The 26,628-nt window shown below is 43.9% G+C and overlaps 6 protein-coding genes across 15 annotated transcripts in view; 4 read left to right on the top strand and 2 right to left on the bottom strand.

Annotated features, from left to right (window-relative positions):
* The window catches only part of LOC309360855 (uncharacterized protein), a 143,993-nt gene that overhangs the window by 46,520 nt on the left and 70,845 nt on the right, over positions 1-26,628 (bottom strand). For 8 of the 10 annotated variants that reach the window (XR_014164247.1, XM_081895800.1, XM_081895799.1 and 5 more), the window contains exons 5-6: positions 26,422-26,544; positions 2,096-2,218 (exon numbers count right to left, since the gene is read on the bottom strand). Coding sequence is in view for 9 of the 10 variants with exons in the window: in XM_081895800.1 (XP_081751926.1) it covers positions 2,096-2,218; positions 26,422-26,544 (246 nt within the window). In the remaining variant the exon portion in view is untranslated. Of the gene's footprint in view, positions 1-867; positions 1,387-2,095; positions 2,219-24,771; positions 25,723-26,421; positions 26,545-26,628 lie in introns of those variants that run through there. The other 2 variants (XM_081895802.1, XM_081895796.1) reach the window with 2 other exon arrangements.
* LOC309360988 (vomeronasal type-2 receptor 26-like) lies at positions 225-9,170 on the top strand. The gene is made up of 6 exons (XM_081895999.1): positions 225-829; positions 2,352-2,643; positions 2,940-3,749; positions 6,501-6,728; positions 7,694-7,820; positions 8,094-9,170. Exons 1-6 carry the CDS (start codon positions 603-605, stop codon positions 8,990-8,992), a joined length of 2,583 nt encoding a protein of 860 aa, XP_081752125.1. The 5' UTR covers positions 225-602; the 3' UTR covers positions 8,993-9,170.
* LOC309360885 (uncharacterized protein) lies at positions 3,820-6,494 on the bottom strand. Its single transcript, XM_081895848.1, has 2 exons — positions 4,495-6,494; positions 3,820-4,270 (listed from the first exon to the last, which is right to left on the bottom strand). Exon 1 carries the CDS (start codon positions 5,596-5,598, stop codon positions 4,750-4,752), a length of 849 nt encoding a protein of 282 aa, XP_081751974.1. The 5' UTR covers positions 5,599-6,494; the 3' UTR covers positions 3,820-4,270; positions 4,495-4,749.
* Positions 12,120-17,824, top strand: LOC309360751 (vomeronasal type-2 receptor 26-like; the record flags this gene model as incomplete). The annotated part of the gene is made up of 4 exons (XM_081895585.1): positions 12,120-12,694; positions 14,987-15,278; positions 15,574-16,377; positions 17,076-17,824. The coding sequence occupies 4 exons, from the start codon at positions 12,120-12,122 to the stop codon at positions 17,310-17,312; spliced, it is 1,908 nt and encodes a 635-aa protein (XP_081751711.1). The 3' UTR covers positions 17,313-17,824.
* LOC309360976 (vomeronasal type-2 receptor 26-like) overlaps positions 12,160-26,628 on the top strand; it is a 39,464-nt gene continuing 24,995 nt past the window's right edge. The window contains exon 1 of the mRNA XM_081895987.1: positions 12,160-12,257. The gene's annotated coding sequence lies outside the window, so the exon portion shown is untranslated. The remainder of the gene's footprint in view (positions 12,258-26,628) is intronic.
* On the top strand, positions 18,484-19,620 carry LOC309361066 (vomeronasal type-2 receptor 26-like; the record flags this gene model as incomplete). The annotated part of the gene is made up of 1 exon (XM_081896017.1): positions 18,484-19,620. Exon 1 carries the CDS (start codon positions 18,691-18,693, stop codon positions 19,618-19,620), a length of 930 nt encoding a protein of 309 aa, XP_081752143.1. The 5' UTR covers positions 18,484-18,690.

Genomic DNA, 26,628 nt, shown 5'->3' with positions numbered 1-26,628 from the left:
CACTACACCACACTGGCTCTCTAAAGCATCCCTAACAGATAGCCATCCAAACTCTGCTTCAAAACCTCCAAGGAAGGAGAGTCCATGGTCGGATCCAGCTCCTTCTTTGGTCCTTGGGAGCAAAGTTCAGGCAAAGTTCAGGCCAAACTTCCAATTCCCAAAAACACCTTTTGACTTTTCTCCATCATGTTTTTCTCCATCTCTGCACCTGCTGCCTCAGAGATTCCAGACTTCGGAAAGTTAGTGTGATGAAACTTATTCCACTTGGAATAATCAAAATTATAGTGATCTCCTTTTCTAAATGCTCAGGAGATATTTCTGGAGGTTACATCAGCCTCAGAAAGTAGCATGACAATATTAATTGCGCTGTGTCTGGGAAAGAAAAAGTTGGTGCAGAGAATATTTCCTGTGTTGGAGACAGACTGAGACAAGATGCAGAGCTGGCGACAGAGGGGTGTGCCTGCCTTGTGCTTCCTAGTTCCGAAGGTAGAGTTGAAAACCATCCAGATTGGGAAAGCCCACCCAGCCTGGTCTTGCAAGAGTCGTTGGGTTCTTCTGCTTCGCCTCCTTGGCAGGTAAGAGGAGGAGGAGGCAGAGCCAGAATGAGATCCCTGCTCCTTCTGTTGCTGCTTCTGCTGCTCATGATGCCCTTTGGAGTCTGCGGGAACCACAAGGCGAAGTGCCCCTTGAATCTGGTCAGGGATCAAACGGATGCTCGCAATTACTACTGGCCTGAACACTTTCTCATCACTGCGATCATATCTCCAAAAGCCTTTTATAAGGAAACTCCATACGTCTTTTCTCAGACACCCTTCGCCAGGGCTGAAGAGTATGTACTTCACAGTTTCGCGGTCCTCCAGTCCTTCTAGTGGTTCCTATTTATCAAGGAAAGAGCCCCTTTCTCAGGGCTGGGGAGCCAAGGCTGTCCTCATGTTGCAGGTCTACCCTGCCCTGACCATTGGTCTTGCTGGCTGGGCTGATGGGAGCTGGGGGTCCACTAAAAGATTCCACCCAAACCTCTCCCATTTCCTTGTTCCCTGGGTCTTCCTTAGTGAAACACTCTCCTACCTTTGATTCTGTGTTGCTTTTAGTAGAATGCTAGGATGCCAATGAATCTGGTCAGGGGTCAAAAGGATGCACTAAATTTTCCCACCTGCAGGATGCCATGAAACTCAGGCAATTCCCAAGGCTCAAGGGTTTTATTCAATATTATTCCATTTGGACAATTCAGAAACTGTCGTTAGGGAATGCTACAGTTTTACAAATGGAATTTAAGATCCTCTGGGTGACGTTTGGTGGCTGAAGAGCAGAAAAGATGTACTTTAATTGAAATGATGAATAAAATAATATGAATCAGGAGACTTCCTTGTTCATGGAGTCAGGTCTCTAAAATGTGAAAAGGAATTATTCCTTTTTTTCACACACAAACAACTGGCCTCATTTCTAAGTAGTGAGATGTTTGAGATTTCTTCACTTGGAATCCATAGGTACCTGTTTCCTATCCCAGAGGGAGGCATGAAACTCAAGCAATTTCCAAGCTGCCAAAATTATTTTATGTTTATTCTATTTGGATCATTTGTGAACAACCTTAGCCCAGTTCTCTTGACACAATACCACAGGAGACCTACAGCTCACCATGGGCTACATTAAAGGTTTCCTCCTCCAATCTCAGCACTTTTTCCTTTCTGTCACTGCTTTTTAAAAAAACTTAAGGGTGGAACATTATGCTTCAAATAAAATGATTATATAAAATAATACAGACCAGGGTGTGTCCTCATTGGTGGAGTCACTGATCCAAACATGGGCAAAATTATAGATTTTACCACACACTCAAACCTGAAAGCCACCAGGCCTCATTTGTAACTAAAAGGGGACTGAGGTATTGGTGCTTCTCCTCGTTTTATCAAATGGTCTCTTATCTACCTATAGTCTAGCCCTTTGCAAGAAGCCAAAGACCACTGCAGCAAAAGCAGCCCTTGCAGCAACTTCCCAGTATAGCACACATTTTGAGGGGCGCCTTCATTTCTTACTCATAGAACCACATTAGAATAGAATCATAGATTGCAGAGATGGAAGGGACCCGGAGGAATCTCACCTGAAGCATCCATGACACATGGTCACCTTCGGAGGGAGTCTGTTCCACTGTTGAACAGCTCTGTGTGCTGTTTGCATCAAAGCTCCTGTCATGGAGTAGAGATTTCCAAATTTTTGTTCTATGCTAGACAGGAAAAGGTTTGATATTAATGCAAAAGGATAAATAAATACTAATCTGTGTGGATTATATAATGTTTCCTCCATCCCATTAATATGAATATCAGTTTCACTCTTTTTAAAGAATTCATTTATTGCAGGGAGGCACCTAGGTACTTCTGGCACGTGTTGCCTTTCCCGCTCACCATCGTAGAGATCAACCAGGATCTCAGGCTCTTACCCAACATCACCCTGGGCTACAACCTCTTTGAGAACCATTGCGATGCAAGGATGACTTCGGATGCCATGCTAGAGCTGCTTGCAGGCAGTGGATGCAATATTCCCAATTATCAATGTGGAGTTCAGAATCACCTGCTGGCTGTTCTTGAAAGAAGCAACACTATCATCTCAAGAGTGATTTCAGCCTTGTTAGGCATCTACAAAATCCCACAGGTAAGTAGTGGGAGAGCATGGAAGCACAGAGGATTTCAACTGCGTAAAATTCTATCTTCTCTTGGGAGGGGTCAAGTGGGGATATTTTTCAAAATGGGAAAATCCTGAGCTATGGATCCAACATCCCTTTTTCAAAACTGAGCCTTCACTAACTTGACTCCTCCAGATGTTTCAGACTACAACTCCCATCAGCCTCAGCCAGCAGAGATTTAGATAGATCTCAGTCATTTCATATGATTAAATACCCGTTATGATGAAAGTAAAATAAATTGGTGATCTGTTGCTTTCCTTGCTAGATCAGTTATGGCTTCACTGCCCAGGTTCTCGAAGGTAAAACCCTGTTCCCTTTTGTCTACCGGATGACTCCCAAAGAGGAAAGTCAGTACCAAGGGATTGTTGAAGTGCTCCTGCATTTTGGATGGACGTGGATTGGCCTCTGCACTCCAGACAATGACGATGGAGAAAGATTTGTGAGCGCTGTGAAACCTCTGATGCTCAGCAAAGGGATCTGCATTGCTTTATCAAAAAGAGTACCAGAAAATGATCTATATCAATTTATCAGGCCTGGGGAACCTTTTTTCCTATGGAGACAAGTTGGGGTATTTTTTTACTATATAACCAGTGCACTGAGTATCCAAGGACTCGTGATAATACTTCATTTCCATGAGAAGGAAATAGGGAAAAAAGTCTGGATCACAACAGCTTTGCTAGAAATCAGATTTGGCATTTACCTCCCTCCAGATAAGTTCCAGTACCTCCATGGTTCTCTGTCCTTTGAAATTCAGACTGGAATAAGGAGCAGCGAAGGTGACAAATATAAATGGCAGACCGATCTTATGTATTATTTTAATCAAGCATTTCAGTGTTCATATTCAAAGCATCAGTTGTCCGTGAAAGGCAGGGTAAGATGCAGAGAGGAGGAGTACCTGCAGCCATTGCCCCAAGAGGACCGTGAGAGAGCCCTGTCTTATGACAGCTATGGCACTTACATCAATGTTCAGGCTGTGGCTCAGGCCTTGCATGCTTTGCTTTCATCTAGATCCCAGAGGAGGCTGATGGTGGAGGAAGGAGAGCAATGGGGACCCCAAAGGCTACAGCCGTGGCAGGTATTTCCTTCCCCTTTTTGCAACCTGCAGCCGACACTGATGCTGATCTTGACTGGGGATAGACCTGTAAAATAACATAGTTACTATTAGTACTAGTAATAGTAGCATACAGCCCAACATTTCTCTGATGAAAATAGAGACATCCCATTCCATAACGATAATCACTGGGCAACAATTTTTTACTTTTTGAATGTTGTCTAGATTTCTACAACTGCTTTAGGGTATTTTTGCACTGCTGAATCAGGAAATGGCATCCGTTTCTCTCCATCAGGTCAGGTTTTTGTGCTATCTTGATTTGAAAAAAAATCAGATCTTGTGACAAAATCTATTACATTTTTGTGGCATTATCGGCTGATTTTTGTCAACACATATCATCCTAAATACGTTTTTAAGAGAAAAAAATGTTTTTCCAACAACATATATTGATTACCTGATAGAAACATCGATTACTGTAAACTGAATGGTGGGCATTGATAAAGGTAAGTACACGTAAATTGCATGTTGCTTCACCATTTTTCAAACTTCAGGGCTTGAACTTCTTGGAACTCCTGGAATGCTCAGCGGCAGGGAGGTCTCTCTTCAGAGTCCAACAGTAGTCAGCCATCATGACTGCGTCCCAGCGACCCTGATACCTGGTCTCCATCTCTTTCATGTCCTGATGGAATCTCTCCCCCTGCTCGTCACTCATTGAACCCAGGTTCTCAGGAAACCGGTCCATATGTGAAAATAGGTAGTCCATCTTGACGCTCATGTTGCAGCCCAGGTTTCTGAAAGCAGTCAGCATGTTGTTGACAAGTTCTGCGTAGTTTCTGGCCTTATTGTTGCCAAGAAAGTTATTCACTACCAGAACAAATGCCTTCCACGCTTCCAGTTCCACTTTGTTCATTGAGTTTCCGAACTCTGGATCTCTGATGAGCTGACGGATCTGAGGACTGTCAAAGATGCCAGCTTTCAACTTCTCCATGGTCAATCCTGGAAAAGCCTGGCACAAGTAAGTGAATCAGTCACCATCCTTGTCCAGAGCCTTGGTGAACTGCTTGATTAAGCCGAGCTTGATGTGCAGCGGTGGGAAGAGTATTCTGTCTCTGTCCACCAGAGGGTCGTTGAAGACGTTCCTTTCTTTGCAAGGCACTAATTCCTCCCGCACAGGCCAGTCCTTCTTCGTGTAATGCTGAGCACGGTCCCTACTATCCCACATGCACAGAAAACATCGGTACTGGTTGCCGTTCTTTAGCAGAACACATTTCAGTGATCGCTTGCTGCTGTCAATGAACAGTCTCCAATCTTTGGGTTCGTACTGTGGCACTCCAAGCTTGAGCGGAAGCTGCGCAATATCTGCACAGTACACCAAGTCCTTCTCTTCCGGGAAAAAACGGAGGTACTCTTGATGCCTGTTGCAGAAGAAGCTGATGCAAGCACTGTCAGAGAGGTTTTTTTCCTTCAGTCTGGATGCCAACAGTTCGGCAGAGTCCTTTGACAAGCTGAGGTCACGAACTAGATCATTCAACTCCTTTTGGGAAAATGGATGTGGAGCATCATCTTCAAGAACCACTTCTTCTTCATGTCCTTCAACACTGGAGGCATCTTCGTCACTAATGTCAGGAAGTACTCCGAAGATAGGTACTGGAATTTCATCACAATGAGCTACAGGACGATGTGCTGATTGAAGATCAGGATACTTGAGGCTGCTCCAGTTCTTTCTGTTGATCCCAGTCACATCAACAGCACAGAAGTAGCAGTCAGTGACATGGTTTGTCGGCTCCCTCCAGACCATGGGAATTCCAAAGTTCAGACTCCTCTTGCCATTGGTCCACCCACGAAGAGTCTCGGTGCATGCCTTGCACACCATGTGTGGCGCCCAAGCTTTATCCTGGTCACCAAGTTTAATACCAAAATAACTTTATGCTTTGCCGCACCAATTTATGGAAGATTTCAAGGTTTTATGACTTCAAACTGATCCCTTTTCGACATAATCACCCAGAACTATTGGACCTGAATACTTCTTGTCATTAAAATAATCATTTCCAATCAAAACAATTATTTGACATGGCATTTTACCCCCCACCAACTTCTTCTAAAATGCTCCACACAAGCGTACATGTGAACAAAAACGTAAAAAAATGACATGTGGCCATAGCTCAAAAACTTGACCTGATTGAACAAAACCAATGTGATTTTTGGATTCAGTGCATCAGATTCGTTCTAAATCAACTGAAAAAACGCAGACAACAAATTTGTTGTTGACCAGTGTTTACTGTTGATATCCAGAGCTTTTTAAAGGCGGAACTCATTGAAACTCAGTTTTGGGACCTCTCAGGTGGGTGCCATAGAAAAATAGCACTCTTTATACCCCACACGTCTTTTTGGGTTGCCTCAGCACTCTGGGCAGCTCCCAACATAAAGAAATCCATACTAAAATATTAAACATAATAAAAATTCCCTATATAGGATTGGACGCCTTGTGGGTTGGATAACTCCACATCTGCCAACATTTCTCCAATGAAAATAGGGACATTCTAAGCAAAGTTGGGAAATTCCAGGATCAAATGAAAAACTGTCTCTAATTCAGGGACATCCCTGGAAAATTGGAGCACTTGCAGGGTCTGTAGTAATAAAAATGGCTGAATAGGAATTCCAGTCTACATGAGATACACGCAGCCCCAAATCATAAGAGGTTGAAGTGAGTAGGACTGAGATATCCATCTTGGCTTCCCGTTTTCTTAATGCTGGTGTTTTCCCCTGCCATTCCAGCTTCACCCTTTCTTAAAAGAAATCCAGTGCCTGAATACTTCCAGAGGCAGACTGTGCTTGGATGAGAACTGGGAGCTACCAGCGGACTTTGATATTGTGAACTGGGTGATGTTTCCCAATATCTCTTATGACATGGTGAAAATTGGGAATATAAGGAGAGAGACGTCTGCTGGAATAAAGTTCACCATTAACCCAGAAGCCATTGAGTGGCCCAAGAAATTCAATAAGGTAGGGTAAATCACAAAGGGAGAAGGCTAGGAGATGATTACTATGTTTTTCCTTAAACAACCGCTGAAAAATGACCATATCAGGATATCAGGTTGACCAATGGTGTCTTGACCGTCAATAACAGCTGCAACCACCACTCTTTCTTTTCACAGCAGCTGAGATAGGAGGTGAATTTGGGGTGCTCAAAGAAAGGATAGAGCACAGAGGTCCTCAGAGAAGACACCAGAATCTTCGACAGAAAGGACTACGTAGATAAGAAGAAAAGGGAAAGCCCCTAGTAAAAGTAAACTATTGGGTTTTCATACATGCAGAAGGATGGAAAGTAATTTATTTTAGAAATGATAATTACTGATTTATTGTGGATATTTTAAATTTATGGAGTAAGCTCACTTGTAGATGTTGCAAATGTTAAACTACTGTATGTGCAGAAATTGAGAAGTGCACGGCTGTTGGTGAAGGATGAGAAGTTAAAAAAAAAAACCCTATTGTAATATAAGGTTAATGTTAAGGAATGGCATATGAACTAGAAATAACTAGGGCATTCATCAGCAATAAGAGGAAACCTTGCATGCCTCAAAAACAGAGTGAGGGAAACCAATATTTGGAAAAGTTATATTAAATTTGTCTTAATTAGTGATTGAGAGATTATCCGAATCCTGAACTTTGGGGAAATCACATTTTAGACTCCATTGCCATTTTCTTTGAAGATTTATTAAGCAGGGAAGCAGGTAAATGGAGAAGAGGAATCAGAGTTCTGTGGCGCAAACCTCAGTTGTCCTGAGCGAATTATGAAGAACAAGATATTCTGGTCACCCCAATAGTCAGTGGGGGGTTGAAAGGACCCTGATGAGGGGTCAAAGGCTGCAGCCCAAAGATCCGTTTGAATTCACTCTATGAGGGAGTAACATACACACAAATACTCCTAACTGTTCCTCTTTGTTGCACCTTCTTGTCTTTCTGGTTAGGCCGTGCCTCGTTCCAGGTGTAATGAAAAATGTCGACCTGGATATGCCAAGGTGGTTCTAGAAGGAAAGCCCATTTGCTGCTATGCTTGTGCTCGGTGTGCGGAAGGGACCTTCTCCGCACAGGAAGGTGGGTGACGCCAAGGGGGAAGGTATTTCTGGAGAGAGTAAACACAGGGCAGAAACCCAGTCTCACCCACTTTTTGTGAGATTTCTGCAGACATTGGGGAATGTGGCTCCTTCCTCAACTTCCTTAGTATTAATCACCTTCATTACATCCTGGAAGAGAGTTGAAAGGAATGACCATAAGGAAGAAATCTCTAGGATTTCTTCAAAATGTAATCGAGTTCAGATCATCAGGGATGTAAGTGATGTTGCAGCCACTCTTTTTCCTCTTCCCCAGATGCAGAACATTGCACCAAATGCTCAGAAGATCACCATTCAAACAAGGACAGAGATCAATGTGTCCCCAAGATTACCACCTTCCTGGCTTATGGAGAATATTTAGGAATGTTTTTAGCTTCCGTTGCCCTCATCTTATCTATAACAGCAGGCACTGTGTTGGGAATCTTCATTAAATACAAGGAAACTCCCATAGTCAAAGCCAACAACCGGGACCTCTCCTACATCCTCCTCGTCTCCCTCCTGCTTTCCTTTCTGTCGTCCTTCCTCTTCATCGGGCGCCCAAGGAAAGAGACCTGCCTTCTCCGACAAACGGCCTTCAGCATCATCTTCTCAGTTGCTGTTTCTTCTGTCTTGGCAAAGACCATCACGGTGGTGCTGGCCTTCCTGGCCACAAAGCCCGGGAACGGGGTGAGGAGATGGCTGGGCAAGAGTCTGGCCAACTCCATTGTCATCTCCTGTTCTGGGGGGCAAGTTCTCATCTGCACCCTCTGGCTGGGCTCTTCTCCCCCATTCCCAGAGTCCGACATGCGCTCCCAGGTGGAAGAGATCATCCTGCAATGCAACGAAGGGTCTGTGGCCATGTTTTACGTTGCCCTCGGCTACCTGGGCTTCTTGGCTGCCACCTGCTTCACGGTGGCTTTCTTAGCCAGGAAGCTGCCTGGCTCCTTCAACGAAGCCAAGCTGATCACCTTCAGCATGCTGGTCTTCTGCAGTGTTTGGGTGTCTTTTGTGCCCACCTACCTGAGCACCAAGGGCAAGTACATGGTGGCCGTGCAGATCTTCTCTATGTTGGCCTCCAGTGCTGGGCTTCTGGGCTGCATCTTCCTTCCCAAGTGTTACATTATTGTGCTGAGGCCTGATCTGAACACAAAGGAGCACCTGACAACCAGAAATTAAGGGGACATCTGATTCTTAAAATAGTCCGTGTTCCTGATGTCCAGAAGTGCATAAAGGAAACACACATACTCATCCATGTTGCTCCTTTTCCACCTCTGAAAGAGATTATGTTTATTCTTAGCCCCGGTTTTATGTAGTCCTGTTCACATGAACCGTAAGATGGGAGGAATGTCCTTGGTTCCTTACTTTGCCAAGGATTACAATGAGTCCTGGTGTACTGCCCTTAGTTTGTAAACTATTATCTTTTAATAATTTTAAAAAGATTTAAAAGGTTTTTGAGTCTGTTTGCTTTGTCATGACTACCTATTAAGCATATCAATTCTAATATTCCACAATACTGTTTGGTTATGCCAGTTCTATGTATTCACTTTTCTATTCTCCATTTCCCACATTTATGCACTATCATTCATAAGCTCACTTCACATCATTTCATTCTCCTAAGCTTTGTAAATCAATAAACTGAGAAATTCATTTAAGACATCTTCCATAGTCTGTTGGTTTAATTTCTGTATTGTGTAAGCTCTGCTCCCTGATCCAACGAGTAGCAACTGATCTTAGCCAAGCCTTGACTGGGATCCAATGAATTTTATTGCACTGGCCAGGGTTAGGGGCGGGCGAGGCAGCCGGGAAGAGAGGGGAGAGGGAACTGCTCACGAGAGTGGCAGGCCGCCTACGCCAATCTGGGCGAGTCATTGTGAAAGGAGGTGGGGCGAGTAGAGCTGGGGAAGGCAATGGGTCACGAAAGGCAGCAGTGGAAAGCGGGGAGAGGCGGGGCGGGATTTAGTGGAGAGTGGTCACGCCCACTAGGCAGGGCAAGGCAGAGCTGGGAGGAGCCTCTGGCTTGACTTATTTCATTATTATTACTAATATTAATTATAATGAAATATTAATTTGGGGGAAGGTATATTATATTATATATATTATATTATATTATATTATATTATATTATATTATATTATATTATATTATATTATATTATATTATATATTACATTGGGACGCGGGTGGCGCTGTGGGTTATACCACAGAGCCTAGGGCTTCCTGATCAGAAGGTCGGCGGTTTGAATCCCCAAGACGGGGTGAGCTCCCATTGCTCGGTCCCTGCTCCTACCAACCTAGCAGTTCAAAAGCAAGTCAAAGTGCAAGTAGATACATAGGTACCGCTCCAGCGGGAAAGTAAATGGCGTTTCCGTGCGCTGCTCTGGTTCGCCAGAAGCGGCTTAGTCCTGCTGGCCACATGACCCAGAAGCTGTACGCCGGCTCCCTCGGCCAATAAAGCTAGATGAGCGCCGCAACCTCAGAGTTGGCCACAACTGGACCTAATCGTCAGGGGTCCCTTTACCTTTAGCTATCATATTATATTATAGTAATTACATATTACTGTATTTTCCTGTGTAGAACATGCCCCCGTGTATAAGACACCCCCTATTTGGGGGGACTCAATATTAAGAAAATGGGGGATCCCATTTTCCGTGTCTTATACACGGAAAAGTACGATGTATGTATGTTATTTATATTATATTATATTATATTATATTATATTATATTTTATATTATATTATATTATTATACAGCGTGATTCATAATGAAGTACACAGTTTCAACACACTATAAAAAATATATAATATATCTCATGTTACCTGTGACAGAATTGTAGGGGAATGTTTAAAGTAGTTTCGAAACAGTCACAGATGTTCTATGTATGCACCGTTTGTCACACAACACACATCGCAATCGCAAATGCCGTTGCACAACAAACTCCGTTTTGCTCAATTCAAGAACACAAAACGTCTTCTCCACTGCAGACGCAGCCATTTCGCCTGACTAGTCACGTGACACGCGCACTATCACCTCCATCACTTTATGAGTACATCTACCTCACGGTTCGCAGCTGTTTTCCGTGTCGGCGCCGGTCTTACAGGATCTGGAAACTGTATATTTCATTTATGAATCACCCTGTATTATATTATTTCGGTGTCCAATCACAGCATTACTAAAGGATTTTTCATTTCAATCAATCAAATCTTTATTACGGTAGTAGACCAGCATCAGTAGGGTGGGGTACAGTCATTTCCAATCTGTAAAACGTAAAGCTAAAATATATTAAAACACAAAGTATACATAAAAGTCTAAAAGAAGCTAAAAGAGGGGTTTCGGAGCATTAAACGGATGTGGAAGAGCATAAAAGGTTAGTATATAAAAGACTATGGCCATCAGTTTCCAGGGCACTCTGATATGAGTGTTCATTAAATCTAGTGTAACAACAACAACCATTTATTTATACCCCACCCATATGGCTTGGTTTCCCCAGCCACTCAGGGTGGCTCCCAATAGAATATTAAAAACACGATAAATACATCAAACATTAAAAACTTCCCTGAACAGAGCTACCTTCAGATGTCTTCTAAAAGTCAGGTACTACCCAATAACAGCCTCTGCCCTCCCCAAAAAACCCTACATTTTAAAAGGGTGTGGATGCCTGGGATACAAGGCTAGGACTTCTTCATCTGGCTGTTGTCCATCCCTGACTGTCCGACCTCTTCTTAAAACCCCCCAATGAATCATAGAATGGGAGACTTGGAAAGGGACCCCAAGGTCCTCTAGTCCAACACTCTGCAGGAATCTCAGCTAAAGAATCCCAACAGGTAGTCATCCAACCTCTGCTTCAAAACGTCCAAGGAAGGAGAGTCCATGGTCGGATCCAGCTCCTTCTTTGGTCCTTGGGAGCAAAGTTCAGGCCAAACTTCCAACTTCCAAACACACCCCTGTCCATCATGTTCTTCTCCAGCTCTGCACCTGCCGCTTGAGCCATTCAAGACTTCGGAAAGTTATTGTGATGAAACTTATTCCACTTGGAATAATCAAAATTATAATGATCTCTTTTCTATTTTCTATTTTCTTTTTGTGTAAAGTATTTATTTCATTAAAGAACAATATGTTTGATTTGTGTATTTCTTAATGAGTAGATAAGGATCGTACAAAAACAATCCATCATTTTGTCCTCTGAGTTTAGACATTTCATCATATTCCACCAGTTTCGTAAGAAGGGATCGGCTAGAATCAAGCATGTTTTTCTCCAGCTCTGCACCTGCCGCTTGAGCCATTCAGGACTCCAGAAAGTTTGTGTGATGAAACTTATTCCACTTGGAATAATCAAAATTATAGTCATCTCATCTTCTGAAAGCTCAGGAGATATTTCTGGAGATTGCATGAGCCTCGGAAAGCAACATGACAATATTAATTGCGCTGTGTCTGGGAAAGAAAAAGTTGGTGCAGAGAATATTCCCTGTGCTGGAGAAAGACTGAGTGAAGATGCAGAGTTGGCGAAAGAGGGGTGTGCCTGCCTTGTGCTTCATAGCTCAGAAGATATAGATGAAAACCACCCAGATTGGGAAAGCCCACCCAGGTTGGTCTTGCAAGAGTCTTTGGGTTCTTCTGCTTTGCTTCCTGGGCAGGTAAGAGGAGGAGGAGCCAGAATGAGATCCCTGCTGCTTCTGTTGCAGCTTCTGCTGCTCATGATGCCCTTTGGAGTCTGCGGGAACCACAAGGCGAAATGTCCCTTGAATCTGGTCAGGGATCAAACGGATGCTCGCAATTACTACCGGCCTGGACACTTTCTCATCAGTGGGATCATATCTCCAAAACGCTCATATGAGGAAACTCCATACGTCTTTTCTCAGACACCCTTGGCCAGGAATGAGGGGTATGTAAAATCATATGTGGGTGGGTTTCATGGTCCTCCAGTCCTTGTAATGGTTCCTATTTATCAAGGAAAGAGTGCCTTTCTCAGGGCTGGGGAGCCAAGGCTGTCCTCATGTTGCAGATCTACCCTGCCCTGACCATTGGTCTTGCTGGCTGGGCTGATGGGAGCTGGGGGTCCACTAAAAGTTTCCACCCAACCCTCTCCTATTTCCATGTTCTCTGGGTCTTCCTTAGTGAAACACTCTCCTACCTTTGATTCTGTGTTGCTTTTAGCAGATTGCAAGGATGCCAATCAATCTGGTCAGGAGTCAAAAGGATGCACTGAATTTCCCCACCTGCAGGATGCCATGAAACTCAGGCAATTCAACCTTTGAGCTCTGGAATAATGGAATAATATTGAATAAAACCCTTGAGCCTTGGGAATTGCCTGAGTTTCATGGCATCCTGCAGGTGGGGAAATTCAGTGCAAACTTTTGAACCCTGACCAGATTCATTGGCATCAACAAACTGTCGTTAAAGAATGCTATAGTTTTAAAAATGGATTTTTTAAATCCTACAGATTAACGTTTGGTGGATGGAGAGCAGGAAATATGTGCTTTAATTAAAATGATAAATAAAATAATATGAGTCAGAAGACTTCCTTGTTAGTGGAGTCTAAAATGTGAAAAGGATTTATTCCTTTTCTTCACACACACACCCACAACTGGTCTCATTTCTAACTATTGCAACGGTTGACACAGTAGGTACCTGTTTCCTAACCCAGAGGGTGGCATGAAACTCAAGCAATTTCCAAGCAACTGAGATTCATTATTTTATGTTTATTCTATTTGGATCACAGTTCTCTTTATACAACACAACAGGACACCTACATCTCAGAATGAAAAAATCTCTCTTGAAAATGGGTGGATTTCTATGGGAGAAGAGCAGGAATGATATGCTTCAAATAAAATGATTATATAAAATAATAATGAGGGTGAAAGAGGAGAGCGCAAAATATGGTCTGAAGCTCAACATAAAAAAAAACGAAGATCATGGCCACTGGTCCCATCACCTCCTGGCAAATAGAAGGGGAAGAAATGGAGGCAGTGAGAGATTTTACTTTCTTGGGCTCCATGATCACTGCAGATGGTGACAGCAGCCACGAAATTAAAAGACGCCTGCTCCTTGGGAGAAAGGCGATGGCAAATCTAGACAACATCTTAAAAAGTAGAGACATCACCTTACCAACAAAGGTCCGTATAGTTAAAGCCATGGTTTTCCCAGTAGTGATGTATGGAAGTGAGAGCTGGACCATAAAGAAGGCTGATTGCCGAAGAATTGATGCTTTTGAATTATGGTGCTCGAGAAGACTCTTGAGAGTCCCATGGACTGCAAGAAGATCAGACGCATCCATTCTTAAGGAAATCAGCCCTGAGTGCTGACTGGAAGGACAGATCGTGAAGTTGAGGCTCCAGTACTTTGGCCACCTCATGAGAAGAGAAGACTCCCTGGAGAAGACACTGATGCTGGGAAAGATGGAGGGCACAAGGAGAAGGGGGCGACAGAGGACGAGATGGTTGGATAGTGTTTTCGAGGTTACCAGCTTGAGTTTGACCAAACTGCGGGAAGTAGTGGAGGACAGAGGTGCCTGGCGTGCTCTGGTCCATGGGGTCACGAAGAGTCGGACACGACTAAACGACTAAACAACAACAACAACAAAAATACAGACCAGGGGGTGTCCTCATTGGTGGAGTCACAGATGAAAAACATGTGCAAAATTATAGGTTTTACCACACACTCAAACCTGTAAGCCACCAGGCCTCATTTGTAACAAAAAGGGGACTGAGGTATTTGGTGCTTCCCCTCCTTCAATCAAATGGTCTCTTATCTACCTATAGTCTAGCCCCTTGGAAGAAGCCAAAGACCAATGCAGGAAAAGCAGCCTTTGCAGCAACTTCCCAGTATAGCACACATTTTGAGGGGCGCCTTCATTTCTTACTCATAAAACCATAGTAGAAAAGAATCATAGATTGCAGAGATGGAAGGAACCCGGAAGAATCTCACCTGGAGCATCCATGACACACCTTCGGAGGGAGTCTCTTCCATTGTTGAACAGCTCTGTGTGCTGTTTGCATCAAAGCTCCTGTCATGGAGCAGAGATCTCCAAATTTTTGTTCTATGCTAGACAGGAAAAGGTTTGATATTAATGTAAAAGGATAAATAAATACTAATCTTTGTAGATCATATAATGTTTCCTCCCTCCCATTAATATGAATATCAGATTCACTCTTTTTAAATAATTCATTTATTGCAGGGAGGCAACTAGGTACTTCTGGCATGTGTTGTCTTTCCTGCTCACCACCCAAGAGATCAACCAGGATCTCAGGCTCTTACCCAACATCACCCTGGGCTACAACATCTATGAGAACCATTTCGATGCAAGGATGACTTCAGACGCCATGCTAGAGCTGCTTGCAGGCAGTGGATGCAATATTCCCAATTATCACTGTGGAGAACAGAATCACCTGCTGGCTGTTCTTGAAGGAGGCAATACTGTCATCTCAAGAGTGATTTCAGCCTTGTCAGGCATCTACAAAATCCCACAGGTAAGTAGTGGGAGAGCATGAAGCACAGAGAATTTCAACTGCGTAAAATTCTACTTTCTCTTTGGATAGGTCAAGCAGGGATATTTTTCAAAATGGGAAAATCCTGAGCTATGGATCCAACATCCCTTTTTCAAAACTGAGCCTTCACCAACTTGACACCTCCAGATGTTTCCGACTAAAACTCCCATCAGCCTCAGCCATCAGAGATTTAGATAGATATCAGGCATTTCAGATAAGTAAATATCTGTTATGCTGAAAGTAAAATAAATTGGTGATCTTTTGCTTTCCTTGCTAGATCAGTTATGGCTTCACTGCCCAGGTTCTCGAAGGTAAAACCCTGTTCCCTTTTGTCTACCGGATGACTCCCAAAGAGGAAAGTCAGTACCAGGGGATTGTTGAATTGCTCCTGTATTTTGGATGGACGTGGATTGGCCTCTGCACTCCAGACAATGACAGTGGAGAAAGATTTGAGAGCGCTGTGAAACCTCTGATGTTCAGCAAAGGGATCTGCATTGCTTTATCAAAAAAAGTACCAGAAAATGATCCAGATCAATTTATGAGGCCTGGGGAACCTTTTTTCCTATGGAGACAAGTTGGGGTCTTTGTTTCCTATATAACCAATGCACTGGTTATCATATTGCTCATGGTAATACACGATACCCATGAGAAGGAAATAGGGGCGAAAGTCTGGATCACAACAGCTTTGTTAGAAATCAGAGCTGGCATTTACTTCCCTCCAAATTTATTCCAGCACCTCCATGGTTCTCTGTCCTTTGCAATTCAGACCAGAATAAGGAGCAGCAAAGGTGACAAATCACAGATCAATCTTCTGGATTATTTGAATCAAGCATTTCAGTGTTCATATTCAAAGCATCAGTTGTCCGTGAAAGGAAGGATAAGATGCAGAGAGGAGGAGAAACTGCAGCTATTGCCCCAAGAGGAGCGTGAGAAAACCCTGTCTTTTGACAGCTATGGCAATTACATCAATGTTCAGGCTGTGGCTCAGGCCTTGCATGCTTCGCTTTCATCTAGATCCCAGAGGAGGCTGATGGTGGAGGAAGGAGAGCAATGGGGACCCCAAAGGCTACAGCCGTGGCAGGTATTTCCTCCCCCTTTTTGCAAACTGCAGTCCACACAGATGCTGATCTTGACTGGGGATAGGCCTGCAAAATATCATAGTTACTATTAGTATTAGTAATAGAAGCATACCGCCCAACATTTCTCTGTTGAAAATAGAGACGGCCCATTCCATAATGACTGCTTATAGCCAGGGCTTTTTTTCAGAGGGGAACTCGCTGGAACTCAGTTTTGACACCTCTCAGGTGGGTGCCATTGCCATTCTCAGAGGGAGGTGTTCATGGTTAGTTCCGGCACCTTCTTTTCTAGAATAGCACTGTTTATACATCTTCTTCAGTTGCCTCAGCACTCTGGGCAGCTCCCAAAATAAAGAAATTCATACTAAAATATTAAACATTTAAAAATTCCCGATATAGGATTAGACGGCTTGTGGGTTGGGTAACTACACATCCGCCAACATTTCTCCAACGAAAATAGGGACATTCTAAGGAAAGGTGGGAAATTCTGGGATCAAATGAAAAACTGTCTCTAATTCAGGGACGTCCCTGGAAAATTGGAGCACTTGCAGGGTCTGTAGTAATATAAATGGCTGAATAGGAATTCCAGTCTACATGAGATACACGCAGGCCCCAAATCAGAAGAGGTTGAAGTGAGTAGGACTGAGATATCCATCTTGGCTTCCAGGTTTCTCAGTGCTGGTGCTTTCCCCTGTCATTCCAGCTTCACCCTTTCTTGAGAGAAATCCAGTGTCTGAATACTTCCAGAGGCAGGCTGTGCTTGGATGAGAACTGGGAGCTGCCAGCGGACTTTGATATTGTGAACTGGGTGATGTTTCCCAATAAGTCTCATGACATTGTGAAAATTGGGAATATAAGGAGAGAGACGTCTGCTGGCATAAAGTTCACCATTAACCCAGAAGCCATTGAGTGGCCCAAGAAATTCAATAAGGTAGGGTAAATCACAAAGGGAGAAGGCTAGGAGATGCTTATTATGCTTTTCCTTGAGCAACTGCTGCAAAATGACTATATCAGGTTGATCAATGATGTCTTGACCGTTCAATAACAGCTGCAACCGCCACTCCTTCTTTCCACAGCAGCTGAGATAGGAGGGAAATTTGGGGTGCTCAAAGAAAGGGTAGGGACCAGAGGTCCTCAGAGAAGACACCATCTATTTCCAAGACAGACTGAGAACTTAAGAATTCTGGACAGAATCTTTAACCGAATGGACTACGTAGATAAGAAGAAAAGGGAAAACACCTATGGAAAAGGGAAAATACCTAGTAAAAGTGAACTATTGGGTTTTTATACATGCAGAAGGATGGAAAGTAATTTATTTTAGAAATTATAATTACTAATTTATTGTGGATTTTTTAATTTGTGGAGTAAGCTCACTTGTAGATGTTGCAAATGTTAAACTATTGTACGTGCAGGAATTGAGAAGTGCACAGCTGTTGGTGAAGCATGGTAAGTCTTTTTTTAAAAAAACCTATTGTAATGTAAGGTTAATGTTAAGGAATGGCATATGAACTAGAAATAACTAGGGAAATAGATCAGCGACAAGAGGAAACCTTGCATGCCTCAAGAACAGAGTGAGGGAAACCAATATTTGGAAAAGTCATATTAAATGTGTCTTAATTAGCGGTTGAGAGATTATCAGAATCCTGAAATTTGGGGAAATCACATTTCAGACTCCATTGCTATTTTCTTTGAAGATTTTTTAAGCAGGGAAGCAGGTAAATGGAGAAGAGGTATCAGAGTTCTGTGGTGCAAACCTCAGTTGTACTGAACGAATTATGAAGAACAAGATATTCTGGTCACCCCAATTGTCAGTGGGGGGTTGAAAGGACCTTGATGAGGGGTCAAAGGCTGCAGTCCAGAGATCCGTTTCAAAACTCTATGAGTGAATTACATACCCACAAATACTCCTAACTGTTCCTCTTTGTTGCACCTTCTTGTCTTCCTGGTTAGGCCGTACCTCATTCCAGGTGTACAGAAAGATGTCGACCTGGATATGCCAAGATGGTTCTGGAAGGAAAGCCCGTTTGCTGCTATGCTTGTGCTGGGTGTGCGGAAGGGACCTTCTCCGCCCAGGAAGGTGGGTGACGCCAAGGGGGAAGGAATTTCTGGAGAGAGTAAACACAGGGCAGAAATCCAGTCTCACCCACTTTTTGTGAGAATTCTGCAGACATTGTGGAATGGAGCTCCTTCTTCAACTTCTTTCGGATAAATCACCTTCATTACATCCTGGAAGAGAGTTGAAAGGAATGATCATAAGGAAGAAATCTCTAGGATTTCTTCAAAACGTAATAGAGCACTGATCATTAGGGATGTAAGTGATGCTGCAGCTACTCTTTTTCTATTCCCCAGATGCAGAACATTGCACCAAATGCTCAGAAGATCACCATTCAAACAAGGACAGAGATCATTGTATCCCCAAGATTATCGTCTTCCTGGCTTATGAAGAATATTTGGGAATGGTGTTAGCTTCTGTTGCCCTCTTCTTATCTATAACAGCAGGCATTGTGTTGGGAATCTTCATTAAATACAAGGACACTCCCATAGTCAAAGCCAACAACCGGGACCTCTCCTACATCCTCCTCGTCTCCCTCCTGCTTTCCTTTCTGTCCTCCTTCCTCTTCATCGGGCGCCCAAGGAAAGAGACCTGCCTTCTCCGACAAACGGCCTTCAGCATCATCTTCTCAGTTGCTGTTTCTTCTGTCTTGGCAAAGACCATCACGGTGGTGCTGGCCTTCCTGGCCACAAAGCCCGGGAACAGGGTGAGGAGATGGCTGGGCAAGAGTCTGGCCAACTCCATTGTCATCTCCTGTTCTGGGGGGCAAGTTCTCATCTGCACCATCTGGCTGGGCTCTTCTCCCCCATTCCCAGAGCCCGACATGCACTCCCAGGTGGAAGAGATCATCCTGCAATGCAACGAAGGGTCTGTGGCCATGTTTTACGTTGCCCTGGGCTACCTGGGCTTCTTGGCTGCCACCTGTTTCACGGTGGCTTTCCTAGCCAGGAAGCTGCCTGGCTCCTTCAACGAAGCCAAGCTGATCACCTTCAGCATGCTGGTCTTCTGCAGTGTTTGGGTGTCTTTTGTGCCCACCTACCTGAGCACCAAGGGCAAGTACATGATGGCTGTGCAGATCTTCTCTATGTTGGCCTCCAGTGCTGGGCTTCTGGGCTGCATCTTCCTTCCCAAGTGCTACCTTGTTGTGCTGAGGCCTGATCTGAACACAAAGGAGCACCTGACAACCAGAAATTAAGGGAACATCTGATTCTTAAAATAGTCCACGTTTCTGATGTCCAGAAGTGCATAAAGGAAACACAGCTACTCATCCATGTTGCTCCTTCTCCACCTCTGAAAGAGATTATGTTCTTTCTTAGCCCAACTTTTATGTAGTCCTGTTCACATGAACAGGAAGATGGGAGGAAATGTTTTGCTACCTTGCTTTGCGTCCTGGTCTACTGCTCTTAGTTTGTAAACTACTATCTTTTAATAATATTGTGTTTTGGGAACTTATATTTATCTTACAACAAGACAGTCTAGAGGGAGACAGGAGTTGGGTTTTTTAGTCTGTGTGCTTTGCTATTAACCATATCAGTTCTGATATTCAAGAATACTTTCTAGTTATGTCATTGCTAGATATTCGAATACCTGTACTCCATTTTCTACAGGTATGCTGCATCATTCAGAAGTTCACTTCACATCATTTCATTCTCCTAAACTTTGTATATTAATAAATTAAGAAAATCATTTAAATTATCTTCCGTAGTCTGCTGGTTTAATTTTTGTATTGTGTAAGCTCTGCTCCCTGTTCCAAAAAGTAGCAACTGACTTAGCCAAAGTCAAAATGTTTTATTCAGCTTTACGGCCATCATGAAACACACACAACAACAAAAATCAAATAAAACAGCGGACTCGTACAAACCACAAATAATATAACACAATTCACAACTCACAAGGGCAGATATTAGCCATTCATAAGAAAAGATTAAGATTAAAAATTTTAGGCACTACATTAAAATCAATATCTGATGTCATTATAGAAATTTCTTATAACTATCAATAATCAGCTAACATTCCATTCCGTCTCTTGTACGAGACGACGGCTGTTAGGAATTTAGCAACCTGTAGGGTAATATAAGGATACACATCTTGAAGAACCCAGGCAAGTTGTAGGTCTACTGGTTTGTCAGCCATAGGCTGGATTATGGGGTTTAGTATACTAGCACGGGCTGAACTGTACAAAGGGCAGATAAACATAACATGATGTAGAGGTTCTGGTGTTTTCATTTCACAAGCACACATTGAAGGGACTTGGCCCTTAGTGAATCTATGTCTCAGCACGTTTGTTGGAAAGACATTGAACCTAGCTCTAATGAAGGCATATCGGTGAGACGCGGCCATAATCGATGTTAAGTAGGACGGAGCGCGGTAGATAGGGGTTATGCCGAAATTTAATGGCGAGCAGGCTCCACCACCAGCTACGAAATTTTGGTATAGCTCCGCATCATCCAGCCTTTGATTTATACACCTTTTTGCCACATTTAGATCCAGTTTGAGCAATTTTGTGGGCGAGATCTCATAGGACAGCAATTTGGCATGGATTTTTCCTGACCACGAATTTGTGAAGTCATCACGCCACATGCATTGAATGAGATAGTGGTTCGGGAGTTTATGCCATAGGGATACCCAATAAATCAAAACTCTCCTCCATATAACTAACTCCACTGAGGGGATCTTCATTTCTAAGTGGATAGCCGCATTACTTATGCATGTTGGTAATTTTAGAAGTCGGCGTAAGAATTGGCTTTGAAGTGACTCTAAAGGTGAGAGGTTTGCAAAGGCATCCCATAAAGGTGCGGCATAGGCCATTGTGGCCATCACTTTAATGCTATACACTTTCAAGGCCGCAGGGATGACTAAGGTCCCCTCAGAGTAGAAGAAACGGAGGAGGGAGTGTGATAGGGCTTTTGTCTTGTTTTGAAGATATTCAACGTGTGCTTTCCACCCTAAATTATATTGAAAATAAATTCCTAAATATTTAAATTTATGTACTTGTTCGATTTTCGTGCCCTCCACCTTAGCCAAGCCTTGACTGGAGTACAATGGATTTTATTGCGTTGTCCAGGATATGACACATTGTGCACTGATGTTGAGTGGATCACCAGATTACGAGTGAGCCAGCAACAAGTTTAGCATTGGAGGGAATCAAGGAGACGATGCCAGATAGTTGTATTCCCTGCCTGACAAACCTTTTAAGAGGAGGCATCTTATGCTCAGTCAGGAAGGAAGAGCGAGAGGCCTCCTCCTCCTCCAACTCAGGTTCCTCCCATTCAGGTCCCCATTTATAGAGCAAAACCAAGATCAGATGGGAAGTGAAAATAATTGGCAGAACAGCCACTGATGAAGCATTTAGAAGAGGTTAATAAGCCAAGATTGCATCCTACTTAAACTTTCAACACTTCAAATTGGTGGAAAGCTCACTAAGCTCTCAGTCTTATAGCAATTCAACCTGTAGAATTCTAATGAATGGTGCAATATAAAATTAATAAATAAAGGTCCTGAGAAACCTGACTAGTTTATGTATGTATATGTCAGGGAACTGCCATCGGAGCCAGAGGGAGAGGGAGGGCTCCAGAGGGGTTCAGGAGAGCGTCCCGGGAGGGAGAGAAGCAGCCCATCTTCTGGGGAAGGAAATCAGCGTAGCACCAGTGGAGAAGGGGGGCAGATGGGGGAATCGGCGAGGCGGCCCCATGACTCCTCGCCGGGGACCAGTGGGGAGAGCACGGGTCCTCCGCTGCCCACACCCTCCTTGCGCAGAAGGCTTCCGCCCAGGGGGAGTAGGCAGAGACTAGGCGTCAAAGAGCTTCTTTGCTGGAAGAAGTTCAAGAAACGCCCACTGACGGATTCTGCCAGCGATTGAGACAGCCATGGGTGAGTGGCTGTCCAGACAGAAAAGGTTCACTCAGGCCACCCAGCCAGGTGTTGCGGCAACTTACGCACAAGCAACCCCTAGAACCATCACAGTATGCAACCACAGCAGCTAGAACATTATATGCACAGAAATGGAAAGAGTTCCCCACCAAGGAGGAATGGCTTATGACACTGGGGGAATATGCTGAAGTGGTGAAATTACCTGCTAAAATGACCATCCAAAATGATGGATTGTTTAAGGAAGAATGGAGACCACGGATATATTATCTGTCAAACCATCATCCATACATGAAGTCAAAGGCAGAGGATTATTGAAATACGACATCGGGGCTTACATAATAAAAGCATATATATTTTAAAACATCTGATAAAAAGGAGTAATAAAAACAAACATCGAGAAAGGAGAGGTGGGGAGTCAAAAAGAAATTATGTATTTATTTTTACAAATTGTATAAGAAGAAAGGTGTTTTGGAATATCTATGGAGACTTTATTAAGGATCCACCCAGATTCTTAGGAAGTTGAGGTAAATTGAGTCTGTTTTATTATTTTAACCCTTTGTATCTTCTGAAGTAAGTTTGTAAACTTTTTTATGATTGTCCTGCCTTATGTTTACGTAAAGGGCTTTGGGAGTTATTGGCCTAACCATGTGGTACGTGGATTTTATGAAACAGATGAAATGAGTAAGTAAGAAGTAAATATTAATAAATTAATAAATAAATTGATAAAGAATAATAAAGCTGCTAGAATGCTAGCCTGGTGCAACGGGCTTGGCGCCTCAGTTACCGCTCGCGCCGAAATGCCTGCTCTTTCTTATATATATTGCCCCCACCTCACTGAACCACCCTTAAAACCAATGCTAACTAGCCCAGAGTATTCTGTAGGGGACCTGGGTGTGGGGGATAACCAGTGAGCTGGAGTCTCAAGCAGATGTTTTTAAAATAACAATAAAGATTTATTTTAAAACAAGGTAGTTCAATACAAGTGGAGAAACTTAGGTTACTCCAATAATAATACGCTACTTCAATTCATTTTCACAGGTTTCAGCTTTATAGTTTGGTTCCTTTCTAAGGCGGTACTTTCCTTCAGTTAAAGGTAAAGGGACTCCTAACAGTTAAGTCCAGTCGTGGACGACTCTGGGGTTGCGGCGCTCAACTCGCTTTATTGGCCGAGGGAGCCAGCGTTTCTCCGCAGGTCATGTGGCCAGCATGTCTGGGTCATGTGGCCAGCATGACTAAGCCGCTTCTGGAGAACCAAAGCAGTGCACGGAAACATCGTTTACCTTCCCACTGGAGAAGTACCTATTTATCTACTTGCACTTTGACGTGCTTTCAAACTGCTAGGTTGGCAGGAGCATGGACCGAGCAACGAGAGCTCACCCCGTCGCGGGGATTTGAACCGCCGACCTAGGCAAGCCCTAGGCTCTGTGGATTAGACCACAGCACCACCCGCGTCCCTCTTTTCCTTCAGTTACCCACCCCTTTAACAAATCCAGCTCCTGAGGGACTTTCAGTAACAGTCTTAAGGGTTCACCACACACATCCTTCCTTCACTGGGTTTTGGAAGTCTCTTCTTTCCTCAGAAGAGTCTCTCCCCTCCAGACGAGTTTGAGACCTAAGTAGACCTCAGCTCCTACTTCTGTCTCACCCTCAGTCTCCCAGCAAGATCTGGTCCTATTACTCCCGCAGGACACTACACTCAGACACTACACTCAGTCCTTCACTGTACAGTGGAGTGGACCTTTTCTCCAGAACCAGCTCTGCCTCCTCAACACTCTTTGTGTATCAACCTGACTCCTATCCTATCTCCCTACCTAACTCCCAACCTCCTTCCTCAACCAGCTCAACTCAACCAACCACACCACCCTCAACAGCCCAACTCCCTGTCTCCCTCCAACGCCTCTCTTTTTAAACTCTCCTTCCTGGAACCACAGCCAATCAGAGGCTGCCATTCTTTCACCATTTCCTGGCAGGAGATAAAAGTAAAAAATAAATACTTATGGAACCAACTTTTCCGTCACACCTGGCTTCTGCACACCCAATTGTTTACAAGTAGAGAAGTTTCTGCTCAAAGACCAGGAGCAAGTTGGCTCCATGTGCAACAGATGCTCACCTTCTCCCAAACATGTCGAAGAGGAAGGGAGAGTCGAAAGTTCAAAGCAACATTTCTCCCCTCACCAACCCCAGAGAGCTTCCCTCTGTTGGAGAAGCCTTTCAAAGATGGGGTGGAAATTCACTTGAAGTGGCTTTGAAGCCACCAAGGAGCTACTTCCCTTCAGGGAGAGAACCAGAATGGAGCGGCAGGAATCAAGCAGCCCAGACCCACCCAAAGCGGCCAGAGATGGGCTTGGGAAAACCCTCCCCATCGCAGGCTCCACCAGTCTCTGTCTCTAGCAGCCTCCAGGAAACAAGATCCCACCACCAGGTATCCCGTTCACAGTACTGAGGATTCTCAGCATTCTCCATTTATTCCTTCATATTTATTTACTTGTTGAATCTATATACCACCCTATGCCTGGAGGCCTCAGGGCGGTTCAGAGAGCAAAATCAAAATATAAAACCACAATATATATAATCAAAATAAAAAACTACTACCCATTAACAGCCTCTGCCCTCCCCCCACATTTTAAAAGGGCTTAGGATGCCTGGGATTCAAGGCTGGGACTCCTTCATCTGGCTGTTGTCCATCCCTGACTCTCCCACCTCTTCTTAAAACCCCCCAATGAATCATAGAATGGGAGACTTGGAAATGGACCCCAAGGTCCTCTTGTCCAACCCTCTGCAATGCTGGAATCTCAGCTAAAGAATCCCAACAGATAGCCATCCAACCTCTGCTTCAAAACCTCCAAGGAAGGAGAGTCCATGGTCGGATCCAGCTCCTTCTTTGTGGTCTTGAGCAAAGTTCAGGCCAAACTTCCAACTTCCAAACACACCCCTTGACTTCTGTGCACCATGTTTTTCTCCAGCTCTGCACCTGCCGCTTGAGCCATTCAAGACTCCAGAAAGTTATTGTGATGAAACTTATTCCACTTGGAATAATCAAAATTATAGTCATCTCATCTGGTGAAAGCTCAGGAGATATTTCTGTAGATTGCATGAGGCTCGGAAAGCAACACAGCATTACAATATTAATTGTGCTGTGACTGCGAAAGAAAAAGTTGGTGCCGAGAATATTTCCTGTGTTGGAGACAGACTGAGTGAAGATGCAGAGCTGGCAAAAGAGGGGTGTGCCTGCCTTGTGCTTCCTAGCTCTGAAGATATAGATGAAAACCACGCAGATTGGGGAAAGCCCAGGCAGTCTGGTCTTGCAAGAGTCTTTGGGTTCTTCTGCTTTGTCTCCTTGGCAGGTAAGAGGAGGAGGAAGCAGAGCCAGAATGAGATCCCTGCTCCTTCTGTTACTGCTTCTGCTGCTCATGATGCCCTTTGGAGTCTGCGGGAACCACAAGGCGAAGTGCCCCTTGAATCTGGTCAGGGATGAAACGGATGCTCGCAATTACTACCGGCCTGGACACTTTCTCATCACTGGGATCATCTCTCCAAAACGCTTTCGTACAGAAACTGCATACGTCTTTTCTCAGACACCCTTCGCCAGGACTGAAGAGTATGTACTTATATGCAGATGGTTTCGTGGTCCTCCAGTCCTTTTAATGGTTCCTATTTAGCAAGGAAAGAGCCCCTTCCTCAGGGCTGGGGAGCCAAGGGCTGGTGCTGCAGGACTACCCTGCCCTGACCATTGGGCTTGCTGTTGGAGGAGCTGGGAGCTGGGGACGGGTGTCTAGTCAAAGATTCTAGTAAAGGGGGGGTGCTCATTCGTGTAGTTTCTGATCCAGAATATGGACAAAATTATAATTTTACCACACACTCAAACCTGCAAGCCACCAAGCCCCATATGTAACTAAAAGGGGACTGAGGTATTTGGTGCTTCTCTTCCGTCAATAAAATTGTCTCTTATCTACCTATAGTCTAGCCCCTTGCAAGAAGCCAAAGACCACTGCAAAAAAAGCAGCCTTTGCAGCAACTTCCCAGTATATCACAATTTTTGAGGGGCGCCTTCATTTCTTACTCATAAAACCATAGTAGAAAAGAATCATAGAGCTGTAGAGATGGAAGGGACCCGGAGGAATCTCACCTGAAGCATCCATGACACATGGTCACCTTCGGAGGGAGTCTGTTCCACTGTTGAACAGCTTTGTGTGCTGTTTGCATCAAAGCTCCGGTCATGGAGCAGAGATCTCCAAATTTTTGTTCTATGCTAGACAGGAAAAGGTTTGATATTAATGCAAAAGGATAAATAAATACTAATCTTTGTGGATCATATAATGCTTCCTCCCTCTCA

The sequence above is a fragment of the Podarcis melisellensis genome (genome assembly GCF_964234715.1).
Source record: "Podarcis melisellensis genome assembly, chromosome: 18".
NCBI classification, from domain to species: domain Eukaryota; kingdom Metazoa; phylum Chordata; class Lepidosauria; order Squamata; family Lacertidae; genus Podarcis; species Podarcis melisellensis.
This window is presented reverse-complemented; position numbering and strand designations above follow the sequence as displayed.